This window comes from Sinocyclocheilus anshuiensis, unplaced genomic scaffold (genome assembly GCF_001515605.1).
Source record: "Sinocyclocheilus anshuiensis isolate Anshui unplaced genomic scaffold, SAMN03320099.WGS_v1.1 scaffold733, whole genome shotgun sequence".
Lineage (NCBI taxonomy): Eukaryota > Metazoa > Chordata > Actinopteri > Cypriniformes > Cyprinidae > Sinocyclocheilus > Sinocyclocheilus anshuiensis.
In genome coordinates this window covers 1,401,422-1,420,002 of record NW_015539923.1, presented here as the reverse complement: position 1 = coordinate 1,420,002, position 18,581 = coordinate 1,401,422, and the positions used below count along the sequence as shown (strand labels likewise).

At 35.2% G+C, this 18,581-nt stretch overlaps 1 protein-coding gene across 3 annotated transcripts in view; it reads right to left on the bottom strand.

The window, feature by feature from the left end:
* Positions 1-1,305: 1,305 nt before the first annotated feature.
* LOC107686581 (Golgi integral membrane protein 4-like) overlaps positions 1,306-18,581 on the bottom strand; it is an 18,704-nt gene continuing 1,428 nt past the window's right edge. The window contains exons 2-16 of one of the 3 annotated variants that reach the window (XM_016483647.1): positions 14,845-14,919; positions 13,387-13,436; positions 13,082-13,135; positions 12,800-12,950; positions 12,496-12,578; positions 11,477-11,566; positions 8,425-8,580; positions 8,090-8,329; positions 5,863-6,128; positions 4,789-4,865; positions 4,600-4,664; positions 4,216-4,404; positions 3,958-4,026; positions 3,782-3,868; positions 1,306-2,287 (exon numbers count right to left, since the gene is read on the bottom strand). In XM_016483647.1, the coding sequence (XP_016339133.1) occupies positions 2,147-2,287; positions 3,782-3,868; positions 3,958-4,026; positions 4,216-4,404; positions 4,600-4,664; positions 4,789-4,865; positions 5,863-6,128; positions 8,090-8,329; positions 8,425-8,580; positions 11,477-11,566; positions 12,496-12,578; positions 12,800-12,950; positions 13,082-13,135; positions 13,387-13,436; positions 14,845-14,919 (1,793 nt within the window). In that variant the 3' untranslated portion in view covers positions 1,306-2,146. The remainder of the gene's footprint in view (positions 2,288-3,781; positions 3,869-3,957; positions 4,027-4,215; positions 4,405-4,599; positions 4,665-4,788; positions 4,866-5,862; positions 6,129-8,089; positions 8,330-8,424; positions 8,581-11,476; positions 11,567-12,495; positions 12,579-12,799; positions 12,951-13,081; positions 13,136-13,386; positions 13,437-14,844; positions 14,920-18,581) is intronic. The other 2 variants (XM_016483648.1, XM_016483649.1) reach the window with 2 other exon arrangements.

The window sequence follows — 18,581 nt, the reverse complement described above, 5'->3', positions numbered from 1 at the left end:
TGTACATTAATGAGGAAAAAAAATTAACTTAAATGATTTTAGCAAATGGCTGCAATATAACAAAGAGTGAAAAATTTACGGGGGTCTGAATACTTTCCGTACCCACTGTATATATATATGTGTGTGTTGTCAAACGACTTACCGCGATTAATCACATCCAAAATAAGTTTTTGTTTACATAATGTGTGTAGGCCTACTGTGTATATTTATTATCTATATATAAATAGACACACATGCATGTACATATTTAAGAAAAATATGTTATTTCTATATTAAATATATTTATATATAATATAAAATGGCAAAAACAAAAGTGTTGCGTTTATAATTTTGTTCAGTGTATATACACACACAAAATCAATAACAGCATAGGATACAGAGAGGCAGCGGTACACAAAATACAACATACAACCAATTTTTGTACTTTTTATGATGACTGGGAGGCAGAAAACAGTTTTTGGGATGACCTCAGTTTATCTTGTTGGACTACTTCATCTAAAGCTCTCATTCTTCTGACTGAACTGCAGAGCTGCGGCCTGAATCTGCACGGTACCTCTGTGTCACTTACTGCAGCTTCTCATCAGCCTTCCAGGAACTGCAGGATGAAAGCAGTGTTATTTTGCTTTGGGTTCATTTTTACATTTATGTCAGACGAAGAGATTTTTCCTCTGCTCAAGGTCACCAAACATCAAAACATCAGTATGCCCGCCAGACTTTATGCATGATTAAAAGAGGATGAGCATTAAATCCTTCACCAATTTTTATTCCGCTCACATGGCCATTATCAACAAAACGGCACAAAAATATTTCTCACAAGTTATATTTGACTTCCTTTTACAAAACTTGGGAGAAAAAATCTATAGACAAAGATATTTATTTTAAATATAAAATAAAAGCTTGTTTATTACCAATATTACATCAGCTAATATATCGAAAAATCCTATGCGTCCCGGAAAATAAAAAAAGTGACAAAAGATTATTTCATTTTTTATAATGTATTAAAAAAAGTAAATACAAGACAAAATAAATAAAAATTTTCAATATTGTAGTGATTAACATACATTCAGAACAAATCATTTTGAGTAAGCTAATCCAGCAATTTTGTTTACTCCTCACATATTAAAAATTTACATCTGAATATTGTCTCCTTAATTCTCATTTCAATGTGGCATTAATTTATCTGCTGTCTGATGTCATGTTAAAGTCTAACAGTGACAATAAGACTTAGAGGACCAGGTCCAGTAGCACTAGTACCAGTTTATACTAGAATAGTAGTTGACAGATCAAAAACAAACAAACAAAAAATTATAAAAATGTGTTTCCATAGAGACATTCGACAAAGATTTCAGGAACTGATTCATCCTGGCAAGATTGGCAGCATTTTTTTCTTATAAACTCTACGAGGCACTTGGTGAAAATCAGATGAATATCAGTATTTAACTGAATGATTTTGGTTCACATCTAGGCAGCATATAATTCAACTATGGTAAATAAACACATACAGTAACTTTTAAAAAGTTGAGCTTTCGACAGCTAGTTATCTGCTTGAATTACATGTAAACATTCATGTAGTGACATCTATTGACCCAAGCATCTTGCCAAACCCATCCTGAATTATTCATCAACAAGATGGATGAATTAACACCATAAGTTTGGGCGGGGCCAGGTGAGGATTCAATGCTGATTGGTGACTGCTGCCTGTCCATCAAAATCAGTCTTAACTATTAAAATAAGGCTGTTTCACTTCAAAGATGGAATACAACTTGCATGTGGAGCACAAGTAACCAAAAAATGGCACTTGGCAAAGCTTTCAGCGCAAGAGTTTCTGGAGGTTAAAATCTGTGCTTTCAGATTCATCATCCAGTCGCAGAAATCAAACGCAAGATATAAGAGCATTTAAATGGAACTTATTCACAAGAAACGATAGACAGACGTACAGTAAAGGCAGACAGCAGGGCGTTTGGTCTGTAAGTGGTTGGGCGTTTTGGCGCATCTCGGTTTCAGAGTCACACAGACAGGAAGTGAAACCGGTTTACTATTCATCAGGACCCAACAGAGCCGTTTCTGGCACAATGTTTAAAAATATTGGGTGGGAAACCCAATCCAAACAGCTGGCAGCGATTGGCTGTCCTTCTTTTCAATCACCTCACATTTCTGCCCTGCGATTGGGCGGTTTATCACCGTTGCCTTCTTCTTCCTCCTCATCTTCTTCGTAGTTCTCCTCATTGGGATGCTGGGCGGGCTGATTATCCTGCTTCACCGCTACATCCTGATCTCTGGCCTCATCCTGGACAGACACACAGAAAGAAACAGAAAATATTCAAATATGGTTTCTTGCTAGGGAATGTTTATTCACATCTGTGCACTTTTAAATGGAAAGGTCACCCAATATTTAAAATATGTACTCACCCTGGATTGGTCCAAACCCATCACTTAATTTTTTTCAGTGATGGGTTTGGACCAATCCAGGGTGAGTACATATTTTAAATATTGGGTGACCTTTCCATTTAAAAGTGCACAGATGTGAATAAACATTCCCTGAATCTAAGAGATGAGGTGAAAATGGAGGATGGACACATGGCAGTAACTGGACACCGTTGAGGACGCTGCAATCGATCTGACTCACCCAACTGTGGCGCTGCCAGCAGTCTACAGTTACAGCGGCAGCTTGTACAAAAGAATAAGTGAAAACGTACACACGTAAGCACTACATAACTATCTGTGATACATTGCAGCGACAGAGACCATAAAGTGTTTGAACAGTCTTGGAACAAACAGCTTAACTTTTTTGACAAGAAACAAAATTACTGCTAATTTTTGATACTCTACAATAAGTTGGTAATTTATGTCATTAACAATTATATACAATCCTTGAAAGATAGTTATGTATTGGATTTATTTAAATAAACATATACCACCACTTAAAATTTTGAGGTTGGTAAGCTTTTTTATGTTTTTGAATGAAGTCTCTTATGCTCATCAAGGCTGCATGTATTTGCTCAAATACAGTAAAGTGGTAATACTGTGAATTATTATAATTTAAATAATTTTTTTAATTATTTAATAGTCTTCTATTTTAATATAATTGCATACACTGGAATTTATTCCTGGGACGCGCAGCTGAATTTTCAGCATCATTACTCCAGTCTTCAGTGTCATGTGATCCTTCAGAAATCATTCAAATATGCCGATTTGCTGCTCAAGAAATATTTATTATTATTATCAATGTTGAAAATCTTGTGATGCTTAATATTTGTGTGAAAACATATTTATTCGAGGATTTTATGATAATCGAATGTTCAAATTTTGAAACTGTTAACACTGTGAATATCTTTGTCACTTTTAATCAATTTAATGCATCCCTGCAGAAAAAAAAAAAAAAGTAAAAAAAAAAGTCCTACTGACCCCACATTTTTTAATATTAGCATATATAGAGTGAAAAAAATGACACAATCAAAATAAATAAATATTAAATACAAAAAGTTCCTCAAACGTACATAAACATTACTGGCAAACTTTCAGACCTTTACTGTCAAAGTGGGACATCTAGTACCCACTATAAATAAAATATTTATCCAGTTAAAAATATATGTAATGTAATCATGCATAGTGTATATAATATGTGTTGTAATCAACATAACTCGGGCATTACTAGGTTGTTAAGGTGTGCTTTTATAATGCAGTTGCCTTGCATTGTTGCAAGGTGTAAATCTGATCACTTAGAAACCTAACAGGCAGCACACCTGTACTCAACAAGCCTTAAAATATAAATCCTTTGTACCTGTTCTCTATTCTCCTCATTATACGGGTCTCCCTCTTCCTCCCGCACCGCCTCACGCTTCTGATTATCTACCAGCTCATCCTGAGCCTGGAGAGAGAAAGCCATTACAGTTAGAGAACAAATAACAATTCTTATTTGTTTTAGGACTGTGCGTGCATTTGCATTTGTTATCCAACCTCATCATCTCCATCCTCCTGGTACTGCTCATCCAGAGCATCCTCCTGTTGGTCTGGGTTTCCAGCCATCTGCACAAAACGCACAAAACTCAGACTTTCTAAGCTGCATAATAAATAATGTCAACAACAGTGAAATTCTCACACTAAATCAATGTATACTCCTCCTAAGTCTTTTCTTTTTATACAAAAAAGTGTGGAACTTCACCCACAGACAAATATCAATATTGCACCAAATGCATATTAAACACGGTCACTTACCACCAGCTGCTCATCGGCGGGCGGCTGGTGCTGATTCTCTACGACCAGGTGCATGTCAGGGTGCCCAACAGGTGCTGCCTCTTCCTCCTCCTCTTCCTCATGGGGCTGCTGCTGCTCCGCCTCCTCAAACTCATCTTCCCCCTGGTTGTTGGGGTCATCCTCCGGATCCACATCTGCTTCTACAGGATGCTGTAAAATGAACGTATTTATCATCAGTACACACATGCACACACACACTGGGTTAAAACAGAAATACAGTTAGTAATATATAAAAAAAAAAACATTTAATCAGTGTCCGTATTAAGGACCTAATCAAACCTAGCCCTATTTCTGAACACTGGTGCATGTATATGTGTTCACAATAATAACAATAAGTTAACACACCTCATCTTCATGATGAACATACTCTGCTTCATCTTGCCTCGGCTCCTCATGGTGCACATTCTCCTCTACAAATAACAGAGAAATACAAAAATATAAGGCAAAGATCTTAAAATTGCACCAAACGTTGAAGAAGTCCCTTTTTTGAGTAAAAGTAGCACTGCTATGACACCAAAGCACATGAATTGTCACCTTTCTCCTCAGCTATCTGTGGCTCTTCTTCTCCCTGGACTATATCAGCATCCATGTTTTCATACTGTGCCTTTTTCCTGATTAATACAAAAAATAAGAGAACTTATCGAATAAACCATTGCAGTTTCCTGGCTTGGATATTATCCGTGAAATGAACTGTAAAAAAGCCAGTGAACACACACGACCATTATTCATTAATGCAGAAAGATGCTTATTGGAACAGTTTTTTGTCGTTTTTGTTAAAAATGAATGTAATTATTTACTGATGATCATTTATTATTATTCATTTGGATCAAAGAGGAAAAGGGGTTTTCGGGCATTAAAACAATAAAAATTTAATACGGTTTTAATTTTTTTTATATACATTACAATGTGTCCTGTTTAATTACATTTTTTTTAGAAAAACATAATGACATACATTTGTACCATTATTTACAGAAGACACCCACTAAAATGTCATTCAGTGTAACAATAGTTTATCTACTAAAAATCCCGTCAGGCATATTTAGATCAAGAATCATTAGATGACATTAAAAAACTCAATATCTCAATATGCAGCCCCCAAAAACTAATAAATTGTCATTTTAAATCTTTACCAATCTTTGCAACTATCCGCCAAACCACTAGGTTTTACAATTTAAAATATAATTAAATTTAGTATGATCACTTTTTCTTTTATATATTTTATAAGCACAGGACAGAATAAGTATGTTATCATAAATGTATCTGTTGCATGAATGACGACGGAACTTTATTTCATCCATATTATGACATTTTGAAGTTATTTGAAAATTTAAAGTAGACACATTACTTGCATTTAATATACTTTTATGAATGTGAAATCACTTTTGTAAATTTTATTTGATGTGGCTACCAATATGAAACGTCTCGTCTTTGACCCATTTAATGTATATTATTTAAACAATAAATTGCTGTTGCAACCATTTCAGTGATTTGATGCCCACAATCCTTAATCTGTGGGGAAATCACTGCAACAAACCATCTCTCATAGCTTTTTTGCTCTATTTAAATATTCATAATAATAACTGCATAACTTAAGGGAGGGTGTCTGACCGGAGCATTTCTTGCCGGAGTTGTTGCTCTTTGAGATCAGCTTCTCTGTTCTGCTGTTCCTCTCTCTCTCTCTGCAGACGCAGCCTCTCCTCTCTCTCCTTCTGCTGCTCTAGCTGCTGTTTCTGCAGGGCCTCCTGACGCAGGTGCAGCTGTCTGCGCTCCTCCGCCAGCTGTGCAGCCAGACGCTGCTGCTCCTTCTGCTGTTCGTACGCTGACTTCACCCGCTCCACCTGCGCATGCTGCGCGTGAGCCTCAGCTGGCGCCACCTGGGGGAAGAACAGAAGCACGAGGGCCTTACGCTGAGAAAGAGAATGCAGACTGAACTGAAGGACAATGCAGGAATGGAGTATTGGCATTGGTAGGTAACAGCTCAATATTCATAATAATAAGCATAAAAACATATAGCACGCAAATATCTTATAAACAGCATTATTTGGCTGCCTACCCTTTGGAACAGCACATTATGATGGCTAAAAATGTTGTCTGGGTAGGAAGCTCACTAGGCTACTGTACACTACCGTTCAAACCGTTTGGGGTTAGTATGTGTGTGCGTGTGTTTTTTTTTAGAAATTAATACTTTTATTCAGCAAGGGTGCATTAAATTGATCAAAAGAGATAAAGACATTTATGCTACAAAAGATAAAAACATAAAAACGTCATCATGATTTCCACAAAAATGTTAAGCAGCATAACTGTTTTCAACATTGTTTCAACATACTTCTTAAAGCAACTTAGCATATTTGAATAATTTCTGAAGGATCATGTGACACTGTAGACTAGAGTAATGATGCGAAAATACAGCTTTGCATTACAGGAATAAATCTTAATATATTTTCAGATAGTTAATAGTAATTTTAAATTATAGTAATATTTCACAATGTTACTGTTTTACTGTATTTTTGATCACATAAATGCAGCCTTGGAAAACAGAAGAGATTTCTTTCAAAACCCCAAGCTTTTGAACAGTTATGTAGGCATACAATTTTATTGGTCATTTTTACGATGAAGCGCTAAAAACAAACATGATTGAGGATTGTGAGCCAAAAGTGAATATCGTATTAAATTAAATGTTGCATTATATTGAAATCTACTTATATTCTGTACATTTCAGTATAAAAATAAAACAAAAATCATTAAAGCAAAAAGACAAATTAGAAGCATAAATTAGAAATGCTTCAATGGCATGTTTTTCCTCAGTAATGTTAGCTGAAAAACTTCAAAAATTTAATTGAATATTAGAAATGTTGCCTTGGCAGCTAACTGAAAAAAAAAAAAAAAAAAAAGAGTTCTAAAATAACTCAAATTAAAGCTGAAATAAAAAGACATGAAAGTTTAATAGAAATATTAAAAAACTAATAACTAATAAAAACGGCAAAAATACATCACACAAAATTACTAAAACAAACAAAAATTAAAAACTAAAAATAAAATCTAATTTACAATACTAATACTGAAATACCACCACTGCCAACCAGTGGACTGTTTACTTACTAATTATTACAAATTATCAGGTTATATTTCAAAGTATTTGCAAATGCATTCACACATGTCAGTTAATTGTTTGTTTTTTGCCTATTTTCCCCCTTTGAAAGTTTACTTACTAATTATTACAAATTATCAGGTTATATTTCAAAGTATTCGCAAATGCATTCACACATGTCAGTTAATTGTTTGTTTGTTTTTTGCCTATTTTCCCCCTTTGAAATTTAGGGTGCTTTCACACTTGGTTCGCTTGCCTGGTCCGAACCCGAGTTCGATTGCTCTCCCCTCCCCCTGCCCCCGCTGGACTGAGTTCATAATATTTTATTTGGGTCCGAACCGCAGTTCGTTTGCATCATCAAGCCAGCAACTGTTTACCCCATTGCTTAGTAACGACGGCGCAGGAGAAGGCAGCAAATGCATAATTATCAAATAATACGTCATTAATAGAGGATCACTTCCGCGATTTGGTACGATTGCGTTCACATCAGCAGCAAACCGTACCGGAGTTCACATGAACCGTACCCCCAGACCACCCTTTTTAAGCGGACTAGGTTACGGTTTGCGGGTGTGCACCCGAGTTCGGAAGACAGCGTTCACATCATCCAAAAGAACCGAACTCTGATGTCAATCGAACCCGGGTGCGCATCAAAAGTGCTAGTGTGAAAGCACCCTTAGCCAAATCAAAGGTCATTGTGGGCCCTGATTTGGGCATCCCTGCTCAAATGTTTGCTTTCGGAGTTCTGACCTCATGAGCGTGATGTTGCTCCCTCTCCAGCGCGTTTTCATCTGGTTGGTTGCCCTGTGGCTCCTCCTCCTCCACTTCATTATGCGCCACATCAAACTCCTCCTCCAGTTTCTGTGGCTGCCCGGCCTGCTCCATCTCCTCCTCTGCCAGCTCTCTCCTCCTCTCCTCAGCACCTCCCATTTCTCCATCCTCCTCCCTGTGGTGTGGCTGAGGCTTCTCAACCTCGTCATGTCTCCCCGCCTGACAAGATCCACATGAGACGGACCATTCAAACCAGTGACATGAGTGGAAAAAACCTAAGTTTTGGATGCATGATGTGTAAACAGCTTTAATACCTCTGGCTGAGCGTCCTGGCGTTGATGGAGCTCCTCTGCGTTCCCGTTCTGGATGGGCTGAGCGTCTACATGCGGCTGAGGCTGCCCTGCAGCATGTCTCAGACTGGGCATCTTATTGAGCGTTTCCTTCAGCTGTTTATATTCATCCACCTGAACCTGTAATCCATCGAGACCAACCACATTTAGTACAACATCACACATTAGAATGAAGGCCTCATATACACTGGTGAAATGTTTGGAGGTTAAGTGAAACAGGCAACAAACGCAGCAAGCTGAAATCAAGAACCTAACACAAAGCAGAAGAGAAAGAGAGATTAAAGACCATTATCAGTGAAAGACACCAAGAACAGAAAGAAAACCAAAGCAATCTATAGAAATAATTATTTAAATAATTAATTGAGAACTTAAAGCGAACTGTACTTAACACTAGAAAACTACATTCCATGGTTTTAAATTTATTTACTTATTTATTTTTGTGATTTAAATATGCATCACATATTTAATCAATTAATATTTATATTACGATTTTAAAATAATGTTTTAAAAATAACCCAAAAACCTTTAAAATATATATATTTTTAGTATGTTTTCAATTACTTAAACTTTATATTGAAAAAATACTAGAAAACTAAATGTTTTTAATATTTAAATTAATTATTTAAAAAATATTTAATCATTTAATATTTATACTTTTTAAAATGAAAGAGTGTGTTCAAAAGCCTATTATTTAGATTGCTTAATTTAGAAAATATTACAAAAACTAAATGGTTTTAATTTATTTCTTGTAGTTATTTATTTAACATTTATAATAACTTTTTTATTTAATTAAAATGTATTTATTTAGAAAGCAGCACTGGTTTCAAAATTAGAATTAATTTAATTTAAATGTAAAAGTCTGAAAAGATTCAGGCTTGCACATATTAAACATTAAAAAAAGATGCAATGCTACATCTCACTGACACCAAACTTTCCAAGTTCTTGTGCATCAAATAAACAATCATGACATGCAACATTTGAATAGATGCAAAAACAAATTAGAGGGAAGAAGAGCTACACATTAAGTAAATAACAACTAAAATTTTGTGTGTGTTATTCACACAACTCTAATGTATGATGTCAAAATGTAATTCTTTTAAACCACACTAATGTTTTATCACCCTCAATTCTTATCCAAATACTCGCAATCCTAATCTAACCTTTCTTTCACCCAGTTCTCCTTCACTAGGGTACCTGTTTTTTCTTTTCTGGTTAAATGCCAAGTGTTGGCAGGCAGCATATGGAAGGAAAATAACACGCTGGGTGTGTGGGTTTGAAAGGAGAACAAGTTGCAAACACACACACACACGTTAAACCCACTGCCTCCCAGCATCCTTCCCTATCATCCTGAGAAAGCAGATAGTGATAGTCCTAATTAACGAGCATCTGTACATCTGCTTTCACAAAGCTGCAGAGACGGAGCGAGTAAACAGCAAGTACAGCATGTTTGCTTATCAGAGTCATGCACATTTTAGCATACTAAACCAGGGCAAGAAGTTCTGTAGAAAAGAGTGAAAGAAAGAGAGTGTGTGCGAGAGATCACAATGGCCTTGTGGAATGCGACCGGACTTGAAATACAGGCTTAGGCCTGTTTGACACAGCTCAAGCAAGCAGCGCTGCAGTCTAACTGCATCAGCAGGATCAGGTGCTGCTTTCACACTGACAGCATTTTTTCTGCATAATTGATATGCGGTGCTATGCAGAAAATAAAATGATTTCTGGGTTAACATATTAGCTCTGATTCAAAACCTAGTGAGTTGCCTTGCTGCCTACATAGGCAGCATCCTAGTTGCCAAAGAACCTCATAGGCAACTGATTTGGGATGAAGCCATACAAATAAAATCTCTCATGCAAATTGCACAGGAAATGCAACTTAATTGTTGCAGCCTACAATAAATGTCAATAGAGTTTGGTATATGTTGTTAAGTATGAAAATACATAGCACACACAAATATTGTGTAAATAAATAAATAAATATATAAAATTTAATTTAATTATTTGGATATTTATTTGGATAGGGACAGTACAAAAATCATGATTCCAGTCAAAACAAAACAAAAAAAAAAGGCTGAAAAATATGCATTGGAGATAAATAGTATAGCATATGTTCAGCATCTCATATTTATTACAATAATATAATCGGTTTAAAGAAAACAACTTTTCTTTAAAAACTAAAATAGATAATAAACAGTTATTATAGTCAACTAAAACTAAAACCATCAAGAAAATGCATTGTACGTAATACTATAAAATAAATAAACAAAACATAAATAAAATAAAAATGTTAACTGAAATAAAATAAGTTTTTTTATTCATTTTATTCATTTCTCATTTTAATTTAGTTTAACTTGATGTACTAAAATAACTACAACAGAAATAAAAATGTAAAAAATAAAAATACAATTATATAACCCAAATGAACAAAATGAATAAAACATTAACTAAAATTAAAATGAAAACTGAAAAATAAAAACCGATATTAATAAAAAAATACTTCTAAAAATTAAAATAGTATCTTAAATGACACTAAAATAACATTATAATAAAAGTTTAATTTAAAATGATATAATATTATGTGTATGTTTGTACAAAAATAATTTTACTTTTATTAAACATTGCGTGTAGACTTGACCAAAATATGTGTGGTATAATGGCAGTGGCAACTATAAAGGTAGGCTAATTATTCAAGTGCAAAACATTGGAAATGATCGCGCTGATAAGTAGGTTTACGGCTCATGTTCACCATATTTTCTGCTAAGTTTAGCAGATAATTTTCTCTGTGCAGATCTATGAATCTGATACACAGCATTGCATTGCTTACATAGACTACTGGAACCTGTTAATATGGGTGCAGAAATAAATATACACCATTTGCAAGCTGCTTACATGAGCTGTGTGAAATTGGACTTGTATTTCCCACAGGATGTGCTCTGCACAGTGTTTGATCGGTCAGTAGGATGCATGCACAGCAAACACATACCCCACCTGATTAAAGCACATTTACACACACACCCACCCTAACCTGGGCCGCAGCTAGTGCACTCTTGTGGTCCTCCAGGGTCAACACAAGCTGGTCATGGGCAGATTTTAATTTCTTGTGCTGTTGCTACAAGAAGGACCATCACAGGCAATGCTCAGTTACAAGCATTCAGGACAACCACTCTGAATATTTGTATGGATAGTGTGTATAAACACAACTGAATGATGTGCAAAAAGACAAATCAAGAAAACATGGATCATAACTAAATATCAATATAATATAAATTCCAATCGGGTGAATTTCATGAAAATTGTCAAAAACATTTTTTCAGGTCATTTCCCCCAAAAACCAAAAGAAAAATATATAGATGTTGCAAAAATAAAAAAAAAAGTATTTGAAAAACAGTTTTATTTTTTTGCAATGTGAAATTATTTCATAATCATAACAATTAAGCACAATTCCTCCCTAATTTGTAATATATTAAAATAATCAAATATTATTTAAATTGGTAATTGTAATTTTTAAATGATAAGCATAGTAACATCATTGTAATATTTGATGTACTGATTTAATTTAAAATGTTTTAAACAAATAAATATAATAATTATTTATATTATAATATTTTTACTACACATTTTAATTAATAAATATACAGTAATAAAGAAATAAACCGAACTATGAATTTTTTATACTGACGTGCTTTAAATGTGCAACAAATTAAAAATTCTTAATGGTCCTTAAAAAAAGATTCAGCTTCTTCATACTACTCTTCATACTTCATACATACATATTTTCTCATTTTATTTGATTTATTTATTCTTTTTTTTTTTTTTTTAGTTATGTTTGTTTGGTTGTTTGTATGTATTTATTTTTGGAGAATTTTAGTGCTGCCACAACAGACATATTTTCACAAGATTCACCCATTCATCTTAATTATACCAATAACCATAACACACATTTTGTGCTATTCCTCTAAGAAGAGCTGAAGCATTTTATTTTAGAGCTGAAGCATTGTGCTGATATAAAGCAAAACCCATAGTGCTTTTTGGCATTACCCTGGTGTCCTGAAGCTGCACATAGACTTCCTGATGAGCTTTTCTCAGCTGCTTGTTCTCCTCACGTAGGTTATATATATTGTCTGCAGAAGAAAAGAGAAAAAGAGAGTCAGCTGAAATGACTGCAGCTTGTAATTCCACCATACAGACACCACCAGTAGATGACAAAAACAACTGTGGGTAGTACAGGTCAAACAAAATGTTCACATTCCTTGCCTGTGCAAAACACACCACCGTGATTCTTTTAGGATGCAAGGGTGTTGCTACGTGATTGCTAAGAGTAAGATGGTTGAGAACATAATACCTTGGAGCTTAGAAATCTCAGACTCTTTATTCTGATGAAGCTGGTCCAGTCTCTGTTTATGTTCATCTACTGCCTTGTTGTGTTCATCTTCTTGTAGCTGATGTCGCTCTTGTAGTTCATAATGCTGCTTTTTTAGGTCATCATGCTGGTTCTGATGGTAAACACACACACGTAGACACACAACAGTGAATTATCTGTGTTTGTTGTGGGACGAAAAGGCATGCATATTTTACAATACATCACAAACTATCATTTTTGTGTAGATGTGTTTTCCCCACTGACCTTCAAAATCTGATGCTGGGAATGCAGAGAATTAAACCTGACGCTGGCATCTTGCTGTAAGCAAACAAATACAAACAAACCTGGTCATTTTGTAAGCCATCAGTGCACATCTAAATGCCATGCCAGAGAGCCACAGGCTGTTATATCCGAGAAACATATGAGCTATTCGCATACAAACAACCAGATGAGTATTTGACTGCAGGGCAAGAGCATGTGCTCTTGAAAAACTTCTCCTGCAGTTTCACAAGTCAAATTTTGACTCTATGAAAACCATCTCTTATGCTGTAGCTCTCAAACCAACATACCTTTTCTTTGTTGAGAGACTGCTGAGCCTCTATTTTATTCATAAGATAATCTGTGAGGAAAAGGCAAAAACAAGTGTTACAGGTATTAAGTATTTCATGCTATTATTTCGTTCTCACTGCAATGACAGTCATGCATTAAAAGCTTAAAAGCTTGGCTTAAGGGTGTCCGAATACTCTTAGGATCTTATTAACTTGACACTTGGCAGAACATAGTGGCTTTGGGCTGCACCAGTTTATCCATCATGCAAGCTACTAGGGTTGGGTATCGTTTGAATTTTATCGATTCCGATTCTTTTCGATTCCCAGTTTCGATTTCAATGTGATTAAATAATGATATCAAACATTTATCTTGTGTCTCTTTTTGCAAACCATTTAATTGTAGCTGAATACCATGAACAAAAATCAACAGCCTACATAAAAACTGGACTCTTTAAGAGCTGTTTGTGTGCAAAATAGAACTGCATGATTCTGGATAAATTGAGTTTTTTTTTCCTTTTTTCTTTTCCCCAATGGAAGTTGTGGTTCTCTCATGATTCTGAAGAAAACACATTAGACAACTAAACAAAATCACATGTAATTTTAGAATAAATGATTCAATGACTCACTCAAGATGTACAGTACTTATTTTATTACTGGATGAATCAGCGTTCTTGAACGAATCTCTTGTATGATTCAAAGACAAATACATTTTAACAGCCCCTTTTCGCCACCTACTGCCTTAACAATGTAGTCGATAAATCTTCATTTGAAGTGTCAAATTACTTTCAAAAGGTGATTTGCTCTATTGTAATCGCTACCGAACAAATCAGAGTTCATATCTGAACTATAAACTTTTATCCCAGTACTTTTGTGATTTGAATGTTTGTAACAGAAATAATGATACTGCGTGGCTGAAAAGACTGTGAAGATGTTTCATTCATGACAGACAGCTGCTCTCTTTAGGTCAGCGGCAGCGCGAACGCAAATTGAAATGTTCAAATCACACTGGTGTGATCGTACGCAGCACGGATGAACTAAGTGATCACAACATTGATCGCACACGTCAAAGTAATCATTGTAATTTAGGAATAGAATCACGTTGGTGTTTGAATCGTGTTCGCGATCTTTAACGATCTATTAAATTAAAGTGCTTTATCATGTTGGTGGTGACACCTCTCTTGCAACATGTTTAGCTATCACAGATATTATACTTAGCTTTTTTGGCTTCTGATCGCAAATGTAGCCAAACTTTGAAGCGCTTAGATTAGTGAGCAAGGTCCTGGCAGTTCGCTAGATCCAGTCCTCACAGATGAAGAAGAAAAAAGCGCATATAAAAAACCTGACCTTAAGTATCCGATTCTGGAATCGGAATCGATTTTCGATTCCCAATCCTACAAGCTACAGGATGTCATTACACTTCAGAATTTCCTCTTCATCTATTAATCATGGATGCTGTCATATATTATAAAAATAACTTGCCGTCTTTGGATTTTTTATGCTCCAGCCGCTCCTTCTGAAGAGACTTCTCCAACCTGGAGCGATGCTCGTACACAACTGAGAAAAAGAAAGAGAGAGAGAATAATATTTGGTATTGGTGTGCGGACATACAGCTATACTCAAACTTCAGTGTAAAGGCAACTTTTTAGCAACACTGTTCTGTGTTTTACTGTGCTGTAAAGGCCCATTCACACCAAGAACGATAACTATAAAGATAACGATATTAGCGTCCACACAAGTGAACGATATCGTCTGTTTATTCTAAGCGCACGCGCGTCTGCCGCTTTAAATTCTCCAGCTCGTTATAGCAGGATGGATTCTGATTGGCTGTCAATATTTTTATCGTTCATCAGCTGGAAAAAAATCGTTCTGAAAGTGATTCCAACGATATCGTTTCTCTGTGCCTTTATCGTTATAGTTGTGGTGTGGACTCTGCTATTCTTTAATATTGAGAACGATTTTTAGAACTATATCTTTATCTTTATAGTTATCGTCTTTGGTGTGAACGGGCTTAAGGCATTGTAACCAGAGAAGCTGCATCTCTAAATTCATCCTCTAATGCAGCGCAGCTACAGCCATCAAGCACTGCTTATGTAACACTCATTCACCACCTTCAACAATACAATCAAGATAATAGCTGTCAGATTTCTTATCACCAGGTGTGGATAGCATTAATGTTTAAATGCATCCAACAGTTTTGTGCAATAAAAGGTTATTAGATATTTTTTGGTTATCTTTTAGCTACATTTGGTGTTATTTTTTTACCCGCTTGTCTATGCAAAACTGCAAACAAATATGTTTGGCTGTCGTGTCATATCATGCGTCATTTTTTTATATAGCACCATGAGTGTTGTGTTTTTGAGATGGAGTCTCTTGAAACCTTTGTGTTGTGCACTAGGTGCTATTTTTGAACACAATAATGTGTCCTATGTGAACAGAACACTAAATCAGTTGAATTATGCCACTTAAAAGTTTGGAAAAAGTTTCAATTTTGAAAAAATAATAATAATAAATAAATCCATCAAGGCATTTTAACTTCAAACTGTTGCTTCTGACCAAAATGCCAGTCTATAATCCATAACACTTCCTCCGTAAATAAAAAAAAAAGTCCATCTCCTGTTGTCCTCCACCCACATATTTGTTTAGAACTGTTTTTGCTTGTAAATGATTCTGTGCATATATCTCTCCTGATTCAGACAAGATTACTTTTTCATTGGAGTAAACAAAATTATGGACAGAAGACTCATATTTTAGCAGTAAGCAATGATTTGAAGTTAGAAATGCTTTAATGATGGATTTGTTTCTTACAAAAATGCAGTTCTTCTCTTCACAAGGCATTAATTGATGGACTGTGGTGTGGATTACTGTGATGTTTTTATCAACTGTTTGGACTCTCATTCTGACGGCACCCATTCACTGCAGAGGATCCGTTGGTGATCAAGTGATGTAAATTAATGCTAAATTTCGCCAAATCTGTCCTGATGAAGAAACAAACTCATCTGCATCTTGGATGGCCTGAGTAAATTTTCAGCAAATTTTCAACTATTCCTTTAATTATACACGAAAATAAATTATTTTGCAAAAACCAACATTAACACCAAAAACATCTGTGTGTATGTGTATGGCTGTAGTGGCCATATTTAAAAAAAAATTTAATTTTAATTATTTATTTTAAATTTAGCAATGCAAATAATGATTTTACTGTGCAAACTATAAAGTACAGCATCTGTTAACATGCAAATAACGTGCTAAAAATAACACAAAGAGAAAAAAAAAGAAAAAAGAATATGAAAAAAATCCAGATACCCCACAACAACCAGAAGCTTTTGCAGAATCACAGTCAGAAAGTAAAGTGAGCTGAGCTATTTTTGAAGACTTTCTCCACTATGTGATACACTGACCCGCTGAGTGCCACATTCGACCCTCTTAATTTCTCTCTAATGGCATCAGAATGAAAGGTTGCCCCTGCTGCTCTCAGAGTGCACTGACTTTTTATACGTAACATGAGCTGTGTACGTGCACAGCAGCCTTCCTCCGAAATCTGAAATGCCACAGGAAATGAAGCCTGACTGAGCCTTCCCTCCCCATATTTGTGTTTGTCCAGCAGTGTAGGAAAGTAAAGTGAGCTGAGCTATTTTTGAAGACTTTCTCCACTATGTGATACACTGACCCGCTGAGTGCCACATTCGACCCTCTTAATTTGTCTCTAATGGCATCAGAATGAAAGGTTGCCCCTGCTGCTCTCAGAGTGCACTGACTTTTTATACGTAACATGAGCTGTGTACGTGCATACCCCATATTTGTGTTTGTCCAGCAGTGTAGGTTGCTTCTCGGAAAGTGATGTCATGGTCTGCATCCTCCGACCCCTTGCGCCTGGTCTTGTATCCTCCCATTACAATCATCATTACATTACTGACACATCAAGTACTGATTATACTGATTAAAGAGGCTGTGCAGTGATTATGACTTGAAGGCAGTAATCACAGTTGACTCTCAAACACAGTCTCAACATAAGACCTCCTAGTGGTACAATAAAAGATCAGATTGTTTGTGTGATGGGAAGCACATATGCTCAGGACGTAAAAGACCTGTGAGGTTAAAGATCTCACGTGCCAAAGCCCATAATAAAAATCTATAATATATATATTTTTTTTATTTAAATTTTAAAATATAAAATAATTATTAAAAATTACTGTTATAAATTATTATGCATAATTTAGCATAAGGAATTCTATAATAATTACACATCTTAAATTATAAAAGTCTTTATAGCAGGAAAATAAACAAATAAAAATAAAATGTTACATTTTATTTAATATTTACATTTTTGTTTAACAAATATAAAACAGCTTCTAGAAATAACTGTTATTTACATGTTGTTGACATGACAAATATGAACTATATAAATATAGAAACATTTATTAAAAATCACTTTAATTTTATATAATTATATAATTATATAATTATTCTAAAATTAAATGCTAAATGCTAAATGCTAAATGTGTGTGTGTGTGAGTGTGTGTGTGTTCTTGGGGTAAAAGAATTACAAATTTAACAGATTTACAATTTTATTTTTTATCATATTACCTGTTCAAATCTTATCATTGAGCCTTGAGCATTTATGGCAAAGCAACAAAACTATAGTTTACTCTCCAGCAGTTTAACATAGATATGCTTGTGATCTAAAGACAAAGGCCATTTTTCTTCATGCCCTTTCAGCAGCAAGCATACGGAGCTTGGATAGGCAGACAAACAGAGAAGCCCGTCTCTGTGAGACAATAGAATGAAAGCCTGTGATTTTAGGCACAGGTTGAAACAAGCTAGCTGCCAACAAAATGTTCTGCATAAAAATGTGCATCTTCACTGTGGGAATCACTGCAGTAGCTACACACAAAAAAAAACAAGCAAACATTTCTAACTTTTTTTTTTCTTGATCAGTTTCAAATACACCTCACTGTGTGTGAATTGCAACAGAGATCAATTTGCAGCAAAATATGACTTGCATGAAAGGGGTTGCAACCTGCAGCAATGCATTTCTTTAAAACCAGAACAATCAGTAGTCAATTCTCAGCCCCCCACACACAGGACTTCAAACCAACCACACCCACTGCAAAAACTCCCATCTTCTCCTTCTGTCCCCTCACTGAGGCAGAAGTATCAAAACTTCTCCTCTCCAGCTATCCTACAACATGCCCTCTAGACCCAATCCCCTCACACCT